The following is an 11,852-nucleotide window of genomic DNA, read 5'->3' on the forward strand; positions in this document are numbered from 1 at the left end:
GACCAGCTGTATCAGATGACTACTTTTCTACTACAATTTAATCACGAGGCGATTTATCACACCTGACGGTACTTACTATTACTGCATGAAGAGATTTAAAAATTAGACATTTTCCATATATATGATATGAATATTGTTTAATATTTATTTTTTTGATTGTACAGAATAATTTTATCGGAGATGTACAACAATATTCAATGCAATGTCAACAAACATTGGAGAGACATGAAGACAACCCACATGATGGGTAAGGGCCAGGGGTCGTTTTTAAATTTTATGTAAACTTTCATTTTCAAATTGTAAATTAAAGAACTAATTGTAAATCTTCTTTTAATATCTTAACATTTTTTTTAAATATGAGTGCAAGATAATTATGTTTTTATTGTAGATTGAATATATAATTAAATTTAATAATGAAGGAATTTGTGGACTCGTTCCAGTCTTAATATTGTTGTACATCTCCAGTTAAATTTTTTTTGTCAATCTGATTATGGTAATTGTGCAGGGTCCACGAGTTTCCATGCGATCGATTCCGACGTGGTGCTGACTAGATTAAACGATAATAGTGTACCCCGTACACGTGTTTGGCACATGACAATCGTGTACCCAGTACACGATTTCACTACCCTAGTTTTGATAATAGTTTCAACAAACACCTATTTTTAAAAATACTTTCAATCAAACACCTATTTTTAAAAATATACTTTCAATCCTACCATATTTTTGTCAATATATATTAAAATAACATTATTTAAAAAAAAATCTAGATATAATATTCGATAATATCCTACGGTTCAATCTCGTAGTGGAATATAAAAAAACAAAAGGGTCAAAAGAGGTAATTGGTATCTAGGATTTAATATTCAACCGATTTTCTTGACAATCAAATGTTATAAGATTAGGTAGAGTATTCTATGAAATTAGCTAGATGTGCGTAAGTTGGCCATATAAAAAAAAAATAAAATAAAATAAAACATTGGATAATAAGGAACTTACAAATGGGAAAAGAAAAATTACAAAAATTACAAGCTTAATTTCCTTTTAATTGTGCCCCTAGAAATCTTTAGTCTTTAATAAATTACAATAACGTGAAAGTAAAATCAAAAGCTAATAAGAGAGCGAGCAATAGAAAGCCTAATCTGCTCCTCCACTACAATACACATTTACTTTAAAAAGTAAAATATAAAGGATGACCAAATACATAAACCTTGATTAAATGATGAGGACATTTACAAAACATGATCTACCAATAATTCCCAGCTAATTGTATGTGAAAGCTCTAAAATCAAATTAAAAGAAGAAAATAGGGGGTTTAGGGATTATTATTATTTTCCTGGCTTGAGAACATATTATGTGCACATTCGTTAGCTTCAGTTTTGGAAATCGAAAGCGTGTTACTGTTTTCTAGCTGACTTATCCTCCCTCGCAGCTCGTTTATAGTTGCAGTAGCATCCTGTGAACCAATAGAATAACAAATAAATCAAACTTTACACTAATTAGGGAGATTTTGGCACTATCATTTTGTATTTACATTCTTTTTCGAAAAAAAAAAAAACTCTTCCGTCTCAAAATTTTGGATTTAGTTTCTATTTGGTCCTTAAATTTCAAAATTTTGTATTTTTAATTCTTGAATTTTGAGTTTGATTTCAATTTAAACCCTAAGTTCCAAGATTTACCTAGTAATTAAATGACAGTGAATCCTTGGTAATCTTAGTTGTGTTAATTCTTTTAAATTAAATATTTTTAAAAGACTAAGTTGAAATCACTCAAATTTTAAAAATAAAAGGTATTTTGTATAAATATATGTATGTATGTAGATGTTACTAACCCATAATCTCTCTGTCAAAGTGGCTATCTCCTCGTCTTTTTTCATCATTTCAGCTGAACTGAAATCAATTTGAAGCATCCCTTCTTTCTCCTTCTCTTCTAGCTTCTGGGTTGCTTCATGCAACTGCTTGTTAAGAGTCGCAACCTTTGAGGACAAATAATATGATCATCAGATTCATATATTCCATATTCTCTCTTGGAAAATTTTATCAAATCTTTTATTATTTTATACAGGTTTGGAATATACAAACTTCTTCCACCTTATGAAACACAGACACAAATACAACTACACAATACGGATACGATTGAATACGACGATTCGTCAATTTCTAAAAAGCTAAGATACGGATACGTCTAAGGATGTGTCATTTTTTTATATATATTTTTAATATATATATTTCTAAAAAAAAGAGAATACTGATACGTTGAAAATACATTTTTTTTCTTTAAAAAAATCTAGGATATAGATAAATTTAACATACAAGTTAATAACAATAGCACAAAATAAAAAACAAAAACTGAAATACAATGCAAAAAAAGCAACATCTAAGATGTTGAAGTACAATAGTTAATAAAATGCAATAGGAAAGTGACTCATATTGCAAAGAAGAAAAAGAAGAAAATTAGAGGGAGAAGTATGAAAATAAACAAAGAACTTATTGTTGAAGATATCAAAATAATATATATTTTGGTGGATTTTGTGGGGACTCAAATGTGAAGATGAAAAATGGATGATTCTAGTCTAGGTTTGGTCCGTTATTTTTTTTCTTTTAGTTTTGGACTCGAGCAGTGAACCTTTTAAATAGGTTACCTAATTTTAGATTGAGAAAGACTAGATGAGTTACTTGTCTTTTTTCTTAAAAAAAAAAGTATGCATACGTCAAATCGCGTGTTAGATACGTATTTGGAAAGTATCTGAAAATATCGGTATTCGATACGTGTCTGATCGAATACCGATATTTTCAGATACTTTCCAAATACGTATCTAACACGCGATTTGACGTATGCATACTTTTTTTTAGGTCTCGTTTGGTAACCATTTTGTTTTTTATTATTGATTTTTGAAGATTAAGTATATTTCCTCCTTATTTCTTATGATAGTTTGAATCTTTCTTAAGTACAATGTTTGAATTCTTAACCAAATTTCAAAAAAATAAAATAAAATTAAAAGTTACTTTTTTTTCCCAGAATTTTGCTTGATTTTTTAAATCATCAGTAAAAATAGATAACAAAAAAAAATTGAATATAAAAATGGTGTATATAAACTTAATTTTTAAAAATAAAAATCAAATGGTTACCAAACCGTTTCCTGAAAAAGCAAAACTATGAAAAAAGTTTGGAACCATGGTGCTTACTTTGCTTTCCAGACTTTTATACTTGTCCATTTCATTCAATAAATAGGTCATCAAACTGCTGACATATGGATCCTTTAACCTGTAGAAAAATTAAAGAAGCTTTATAAACATAATATAGACACCATAATGAAACAACAACAACGCCATTGAAACTTCTAAAGTGAAATATAAACTATAGATTTTAGTTACCTTCCAGGCCTGAGCAGATCAATTAGCTCTTCTCTCCCTTTCTTCAAACTTGATATATCAATATTACCAAATAACGTTCCATTTGAGTTGGCGGTGGGTGGCTGCAAGTATAGGAAGAACGACATTTATGCACTTGAAAGACCAAAAAACCAAAAAAAAAAAGAAAAAAGGAAAAAAAAAAAGAAAAAAGAATAGTTTGTCAAACAATTTGGTGGGATGTACAAAGAAGAGCACCTAAGTGTTTTTCTTTAGAAAAATATACTTGTATTCTTACAACTTCTTTATAATAATTTTTGTTGGGCCCTCAACTTGACTTGTGTGGAATTACCAATTATTTTAACTCATGCTCAGCTTCAATAAAACTATTTGTAAACTCTCATATATCTACAATGTTTACCATTTTTGAAACCTCTCTAATCCTTTGTGATCGCCCTGCAAACATAGATTATTATAATCTTACTAAAATAGCCTCTATCCATACAGTGTCCCAAATAGTCTTAGGCTAAATTCAAAATTAAAAACAAATTTATAAAAGTTACTTTTTTTTGTTTTAATTTTGTTTGGTTTTTGAAAATATATTCATAAAAAAGTAGAAAAAAAATAAAAAAATAAGTAGAAACAGTGATGATAAACATATTTACCTGAACAAAAGGTGGCGACTGTTCAAACACGTGGTTGACCGGCCTCGCAGTGGATGGAGTGACAGGAGGTTGGTGAGAGTGAGAGGTGTAAGTGTACAAGGTTGATCCGGGAGTCGTTCCGGGTTGAATTGTAACTTTAACGGTAGATGGTAATACTATTTTCTCCATGTTCACGTTAGGTTTGGTTGTAGATGTAGGAAGGACCACCGAAGAAGTAGTACTTGAGACATTTATACCATTCCGCACATTCATTTTATTTTCCATATTATAATTAGATTCCACTGAACGTCGTCTTGGAGCGTAACCCACCTCTTGGCAATTTTTCGTCCTAAATCATTGCAAACCATTATGGGGGTCAGGAAAAATGTCTAAATAATACATTTTTTTTACTAAACAGAAAATTGGAACCTTAAGAGTAGTTTCGAGGACGGCTTAACTAGACACGAAAGATGAAAATTAACCACTAAACTTATAATTGAACTATAAGCCATATAAATCTAAGAAAAGGCAACTAATTAATTGAAAAGGAGTTTACCAGTAATCCTTTTGAATTTGAATTAATCGTGACTCGAGCCTCTGAAGTACGATGGTCCTCTCAAAACCTTGCTTGTCGTGAGCTGGTTCCACAAAATTAGCTTCCAGGACACCTAATAATTGTTGTTGTTTTAGAGGGAGCACATGAAATCGAGTACTACTTTTAATAATGGAAAACGGCTTAAGAAATTGAATACATATATATGATCATCCGAACATTTTCTACAAGGAACGAACAAAAAGAGCTAACCTATAACTCCACGGCCGTCACTACCGGCAGGATTCCATATCCTCCAGAATGGCTGGCGACAAAAAAAAAAAACAGCAAGTTAGTTTAGGAAATTATTGTTTGTCTATATTTTAATCTCAATTTAAGAAAATGATCATAACCTTTATTAACCGATTTTTGTGGTAGACACTGAATCCCTGAACATCGATATGGGCTCCTGCATCCTTCACGAATCCAATTGTCACCATTACACACATCTGCAAAATTAGTTGACATGCATGTTAGCCTAAATTTCGAGGACGATACCAAAAAAGAAACTAAGAAAATAAGAGAAAATGGAGAATTAATTATTATTACATCCGAATGTTTTTTGATTGCGTTGGCAGGAAGTTGCTGAGGTCTATATGTTATCTGCCTTGTTAACATTAAATCATCCACAATATTGTGATGTTCCACATCTTTTCCTCGTAGAATAATTCTAAACCCCGGTGGAAGTCTGAGATACAGAATTGATGCATAAATCTACCATTCAGCAAAAGCAAAAAAAAAAAAAAAAAATGTTAATGACCAATTCAAAAATATGTATTATTCTAGAGAATTAGAAAAAGACTTTTACATTTATAGAAAAAAATTTGAACAGACAATTTCTAATTACATAACTTGATGCATACCCTCAGTGAATGTCGGTAGGTTAAGTAGTGGCGTGAGTTAGGATATTGTTCTGCCATTTTTATGTTCTTCTCATCTCGATTCACTCCTCTAATTTGAATGTCCTGTGTTGATTTCAAGGTTGTGGGGGAGATGGAAGGTCAGATAAGTAAAACAAAACTATATACACAGCTCAATTGGCAATATTTTAATTACATCACCATTCAATTTAAAGATAAAAAATATATACATCTCTTCTAAATTAATATTAAAAATAGAAAGGTGATAAATCTCACATGTGAATCAGCATCAAAGTCGAGTTCCAGGTGACCTTCATCATCTTCCCAAAGGTTATATATAATAATGCGCGTCCCGTGATCTTTCAAAAAATTGAACTACACAGTGTACCAAATACAAAAGATGAGCAGAGATTTGAAAACAAGTAGGATGTTCATAATGGAACACGTAGGGAAAGTGAAGAAGGATGATTGTCTTAGATTAAAGAAAACTATATAGCTTGTTAATATTTTAGGAACCTCAATTATTAGTCTCCTCTCTAAGTTTTCAAAGTCTGAAGAAAGTATATGGCAATGAAGTTTATAATTCTTATTCCTTTAATTTGGTATCTATGAATGTCTAGACTAGTTTTTGATTTCACTGGACAAGATAACTAATTAATCTTACCATGCACACTCAGTCGTCAAGAAAGACATCATAGATATATAGTCAATAACCATCATCTTTCTTATTAGATTAGCCTTTATTATGAACCTCTATCCACGTCAATAATAATTTTCCTACCTTGTCACTTTTGACTGATCTTTTTATGATAAATTTATATAAAACTAATAAGATAATAGATCCAAGATAATAGATCCTACCTTGTCACTTTTCTACCATGGTCCTTATTATAACTAGGCTAGGTTGTGAGTCAACGTGATTGAAAATTGTTACTATTTATTAGTAACATAAGAGAAGAGTAAATGTGATTCTTTTTTACCTTTAAAATAAAAAAATAATGAACTCAGATTGAAAGAGAGAGAGAGAGAGAAAAGTATATTAAAAAGTCATTAATTGTAAAAAGTATACACATATATTTTACCTGTTCAAATAGTTCCTCGATCGAATAAGGAGACCATTGGGCTATAATTTCCAGATTCCTATTCCAATCATCTTCGGAGCGCATCATCTTGCTCCAACAATCTTCTTTAAACTCAAAGTCAACCTTACCATTTTCAACAAATTAAAGTCATCAAACCATCATTTTGTGAAATTTTACCTATCATATGTATCCAATTTATGTATAAATAGTGTTGTATGCTAAGTAGTTATCTTACCATGGGAACCACAATATCATCCTTTCCAGTGTCCCTCAAAAATGTGTATGACAACATGCCAATACTTTGTGTTGGGCTATAAAAAGAAAATTAAGAAAATCAATGAGGGTTTAAAACTACAAATTAATTGTATAAGTTGAACGAAACAAACAAGTTCTTAGATTCTCACAACCCCATATGAATACTATATTATATATTATATTGATACGAATAATACTTTCCTAGTAACCCATAAGTACATAATACCAAACAACTCAAATGTGAAAGTATAAATTCCTAAAGATAGGATAAAAACTAACATATATGAATAATAACACACAAAATTAATAGTCATTCATTATAAGACTTCCATATAAAGAACTCACCCTCTTTGATCACTTCCACTGCAACGGGAATACACAAGAACATCCGCTCCAAGCCTCATGGTACTTGTTTTGAACCCATTTCCATCTAAGCCAAAGTATTTTATGTCAGATTACATTATTATTGAGATTAACTTATAAAAAATACTTGATTATTATATGGGTAGTACATATCTTTGTACAATCTAGATAGTAACCTAATTAAAATTTGTCATATGCAAAAGAAAATTCTTTTAAAAGAACTGAAATTTTTTTACAAAAATATTTAGTATGTATCTAGTATTTGTGTATCTTACCAAATTGTCCCATCATAACTTACTATGCGGCAAATTCTTATTATTCTTTTTTTTAAAATAGTAACAAAAATGGGCTCCATGAATTGATTAGACTGCCCTAATTATTTTCATAATTGTTCAAGTCAATCAACCGAAAATGTATTATGTGTAAGCTAAAAAGTAGTGAAAGGGTGCACACATTGACCAATAGTGTTGGGCAAATTCCGCTTTGAAGAATAACCAAGAGAAATACAGCATCTCATTTTATCAGGGCACATACCACCGCCGTCATCTGCATTTACGGAAAGTTAGCCACACAACACGTATAAAAAAGTTAAATTACTCTTTTTTATTAGTATGCAAAAAGATAAGAAAGTGTTTGACTGATTGAAAATAACAGTTTAATTTCATACATTAATTAGATAGCCTCTCCCTCGTAACGGAAATTAGTTGTTAAATCTTAATAGAAACTCAGCCAATAAAGGAATTATATTAGCTTTTTCATATAAACATCACCTTCAATAAGCAACATTCTACTTCCATCCCTTTCGTTTTTCAATATATCAATATGAACATATGTAGCCCCATTGCAGACCTAAAAGAAATTAATTAACATCAAACAATTGAAATTAAAAAATTCTTATGTATTTTTCCTAAATCAGAGACAAATTCTCAATACCTCATCTAAAGAATTGTCCAAGAGCTCTGCAAAAGCTGTTGATGAAGAAAAGATATATTGGACATGTCAAATTTAGGAATAATTATAAACTTACTGCTAAAAACAGAGGAATAGAAAGAAAACCGATAATTTTACCTCCCAGAGCCCACTTATGGCTGGTTGCATTGGAATGTAGAAATTTTGGATGTACTCTAACATGATCCATACCAACTACAAAATATAAAACTCAATGTCACAATTAATTCGTTTAAACACTAGTTTGCTAAATTTAATCATCACTCGTCGAAGCAAGAAACCACAACAAGATTTATCAATGTTAAAGCAATTTTCAATATCCAGTTTCTTGTTCTTAAACACATAGTAAGGAACATTCTTGATCAACAACACAAAGCATTGGAAAACAGAGAAGCAGTTGTTTCATTTGCTCTAATACCTGAATTCGAAATAGGATCACGATTGCAATTTCCCTCATAATCCCCTGCTTTCCAAAACTGCCTACAGCATTTAATCGGCGGATTATCCTTACTATCACCATCTTCCAAATCCTCCATCGGAACCACCGAGAGAGGAAGGGCCTCCAATGGCGTAAGATTATCTACTTTCACCGAACCAGGAGAAACAGGAGTTTCATACTCGGAAGCTTTCACAGACCTAATCGGCTCAACAATAAGCGGAATGTTGAGTTTACGCGACTTCAAAAACGACAGAGAATCATCTTCTTCACTCGAACTACCGTTTCCGCTTTCCAATCCGTACTTCCTCTTCAAATTAGTGACGTTAATAGAATCTGAAAACGAATCGTCACCCTCATCATTAATGCCAGTGGAAAGAGTATTAGGGGTCTGGCGGCCGTTAATGTCGATTGGGTCCGCGATTTCAGAGGGCTGGTGATTGTCGATTACGGAAGAATCCATAAGGAATCAAGAAACAAAATCAGGAGATATTGAGGTTTGGATTTGGAATGGGAAAGTTAGAATGAATATATGAATGAAATTAGGGTTTTAGAGAGAGAAGAAGAAGAAGATGGGAAGATTGAAAAAAAATTGGCGCGCAGAAGATTGAGAGAAAGAAGGAGAACACGAAGAGAATTGCTCGAGGGCATGAACGCAACGGTTTCGGTCTTTCAGTGTCGTTGGCCGTTATTTATAGGCCCATCATATCCCACGTGACAAGCACCAGGCGCTATTTCGGAAAACCATTCCTATTATAAATCTTTTTTTCCTTTTTCAAATCAATACGTCTTATTATATATCATGATATGCTAATTTATATGTTTTATTATATATTTTTTTTATTTTCTAGGAAGGTAGTAAGTTTATATATATATATATATAGAGAGAGAGAGAGAGAGAGTTCTGATACCCCTATTTTTTTTTTTTTAATTTAAAGTATTTGAACTTTTTTGAAACATAGCTTTTAAAATGTTAAATTTTATTTCAATTTGGTGAACCTCAAAATTTATATCCCAATTTTTATGGTTGATGTTTATTAATTAATTTAAATTTAGAAAAAAAAAATAAATTAATTATGATTGAATTAATTTTTTGTTAATGTTCCATCTCTAATAAAAAATTTCACATAATAATTATTTTTAAGTAGCATCAAAATACTTAAGGGCTGTTTGGTAATTTTGATAGCCAATTATTTTAAAATGATCAAAATGTTATTTTATTTATTCTTTCTTGTTTGGTTTATTTATTATTATTATTATTATTATTAATGGTTTTTAGATTCTTTCCTTACCTAAATCTTGGAAGATTTAGTTTTACTATTTTGAATTGGGTTAACTTTTTCCTTATTTATATTCTCAATCTTTCTTCCCATCTCTTTCCTTTCACTTATTTCCTAGTTTATAAAAAATGAAGATTTAATTTTTTGAGTTCACAGTATCAAAATTAATTTTCAACTTTATTTTATCTATTATCTATCTTGTTATTTTGATTTTCTTTAACCAATGTTATTTTGATTTATTCCTTAATTAAATCTGTATCTTGTTATTTAAAATTTATCCCTCATTTAAAAATCTGCCTGTTATTCAATTCTTTCCTAATTTATAAAGTTGAAAATTTGGGTTTTATTACTTTAAATTATTTTGAGTTTTTCCCCTTTATTTAATCTCTATCTTGTTATTTTAAACTCTTTACCTATCTTTTTTCTAGAATAAAGCATGTTTGGTAGACAATATAATTTATGTTTTTTTTTTAATTTATTGAGTTTAGCTAATATTTCATAGCACATCATTTGAATTCTATTTTTCTCCAAATTTTTTAATTTAAATTTTGAAAATAATATTTTGTGTGTTTTGTGCATCCAAAATTTAAATTTGAAATTTTAAAATGTAGTATTATATTAAAAAGATCAAAATGTTAATAAATACAGTATTTTATTTTATAAAATCATTTTCTATTTATTAAATTAAAATGTATATTATATAATGTATTGTAAATTACATAATAGGAAAAAATGTTCACACAAACATATTCATAAACTAATTAATAATGATTTATATTTAAAATATCTATAATTAATTTTTTTTTAGTTTATAAATATATATTACAAGATATATTTTGAACGATTGTTTAAATTGCAATATTTTTTTTATTATGTTACCAAACACAAATTTGGAAAAAATAAAAAATCAACCTTATTTTCATTTGAATTCTTTGGGGGCATTTGGGGCGCTGAGTGGGTTACAATAGTCAGTATTTATTATAGTTTGTGAGTTATAATAGTCTATATTTGGGGTGTAGATTATTTTAGTATGTATTATAATAGTATGTGTTTTGAGTGCAAGCTATTATAGTCTGTGGTATAGTAGTCTGTGTTTGGTACGCAGGTTATTATGGTCCGTGGTATAATAGTCTTTGTTTGTTGGGCAGGTTATTATAGTTTGGGTTATAATAATCTATGTTTGGGATACAAATTATTATAATAGCTAGTTATAATAGTATGTAAATTAAATGCATGTTATCTTAATATATATCACAACTGATTCTACTTTTCTGTATATAAAAGGAAAAAATTTAAATGAAATATCATATTTTCACGAACCTACATAAAATTGTTTGTTCAACCAATTTGTATAAAATGTGCTGAACGTTGCATTGTCCTCATTCCACCAATTTTAACCTTGTTTGACATATCAAACATCGTGAGCATGCAACAAATACAATTACATTCTTTTCAAAGAATATTTAATCATTTCCCAACACATTAATGTATGTAGTTATAGAGAAATTTCACAAAAAAAAAAAAAAATCACATTCATGTCCATGAAATAGTACGGAGTGAAACATAAAAAATATTATAATGTACAAGCTATAATTTAGATATGTCCAAATTAAACATTGAAAAGCAAGTGATGAAAATAGTTGATCAGACATTGTCTAGAAGAAGAAGCTTACAATACTCCAATTTCATATCCGTTAGAACAGACAAAAAACTCTCTGTATTATGCACATTGTGGAATATGATATTCATAAGCTTCACCTTCTATCGGGGTTGTAGTTCTAGAATATCGTTAAGTTCATTCACAACCTTAGCACGTGGCTCAACCTCTGTTGCAGCTGCTCTTTTGACCATTCAACAATGGACTTTAGTTGGTCATTTACAAAGTACATTGCATTTTTAAAAACCTCAACCAACGTAGGTTGATATCTATAACGCTTTCTCTTACTACCTTTTGATGAATTGCCTCCTTCGGAACCAAGTGTAGTTGGGATTCCATCAAACTCATCCTGTGATAGGTCATGTTCTTGTGAATTACTAGTAGGAGC

At 30.0% G+C, this 11,852-nt stretch overlaps 1 protein-coding gene across 1 annotated transcript; it reads right to left on the reverse strand.

The window, feature by feature from the left end:
* Window positions 1-1,312: 1,312 nt before the first annotated feature.
* On the reverse strand, window positions 1,313-8,990 carry LOC120079686 (protein MICRORCHIDIA 7-like). The gene is made up of 19 exons (XM_039033995.1): window positions 8,510-8,990; window positions 8,212-8,286; window positions 8,077-8,111; window positions 7,914-7,992; window positions 7,597-7,689; window positions 7,126-7,210; window positions 6,761-6,836; window positions 6,526-6,648; window positions 5,720-5,818; window positions 5,447-5,548; window positions 5,133-5,297; window positions 4,937-5,032; window positions 4,797-4,848; window positions 4,548-4,659; window positions 4,013-4,340; window positions 3,372-3,472; window positions 3,183-3,261; window positions 1,829-1,972; window positions 1,313-1,453 (listed from the first exon to the last, which is right to left on the reverse strand). The coding sequence occupies exons 1-19, from the start codon at window positions 8,988-8,990 to the stop codon at window positions 1,313-1,315; spliced, it is 2,466 nt and encodes an 821-aa protein (XP_038889923.1).
* Between the last annotated feature and the right edge of the window lie 2,862 nt (window positions 8,991-11,852).

This window comes from Benincasa hispida, chromosome 1 (assembly GCF_009727055.1).
Source record: "Benincasa hispida cultivar B227 chromosome 1, ASM972705v1, whole genome shotgun sequence".
NCBI classification, from domain to species: Eukaryota; Viridiplantae; Streptophyta; class Magnoliopsida; order Cucurbitales; family Cucurbitaceae; genus Benincasa; species Benincasa hispida.

Excerpts from the sequence above, each read along its gene's own strand:
- LOC120079686 (XM_039033995.1), bottom strand. The coding sequence starts at position 8,990 with ATGGATTCTTCCGTAATCGACAATCACCAGCCCTCTGAAATCGCGGAC. Across the intron at positions 5,298-5,446 it reads CCTACCGACATTCACTGAGG|ATTTATGCATCAATTCTGTA; the intron begins GTATGCATCAAG and ends GCTGAATGGTAG. Across the intron at positions 3,473-4,012 it reads AGTCGCCACCTTTTGTTCAG|CCACCCACCGCCAACTCAAA; the intron begins GTAAATATGTTT and ends CTATACTTGCAG.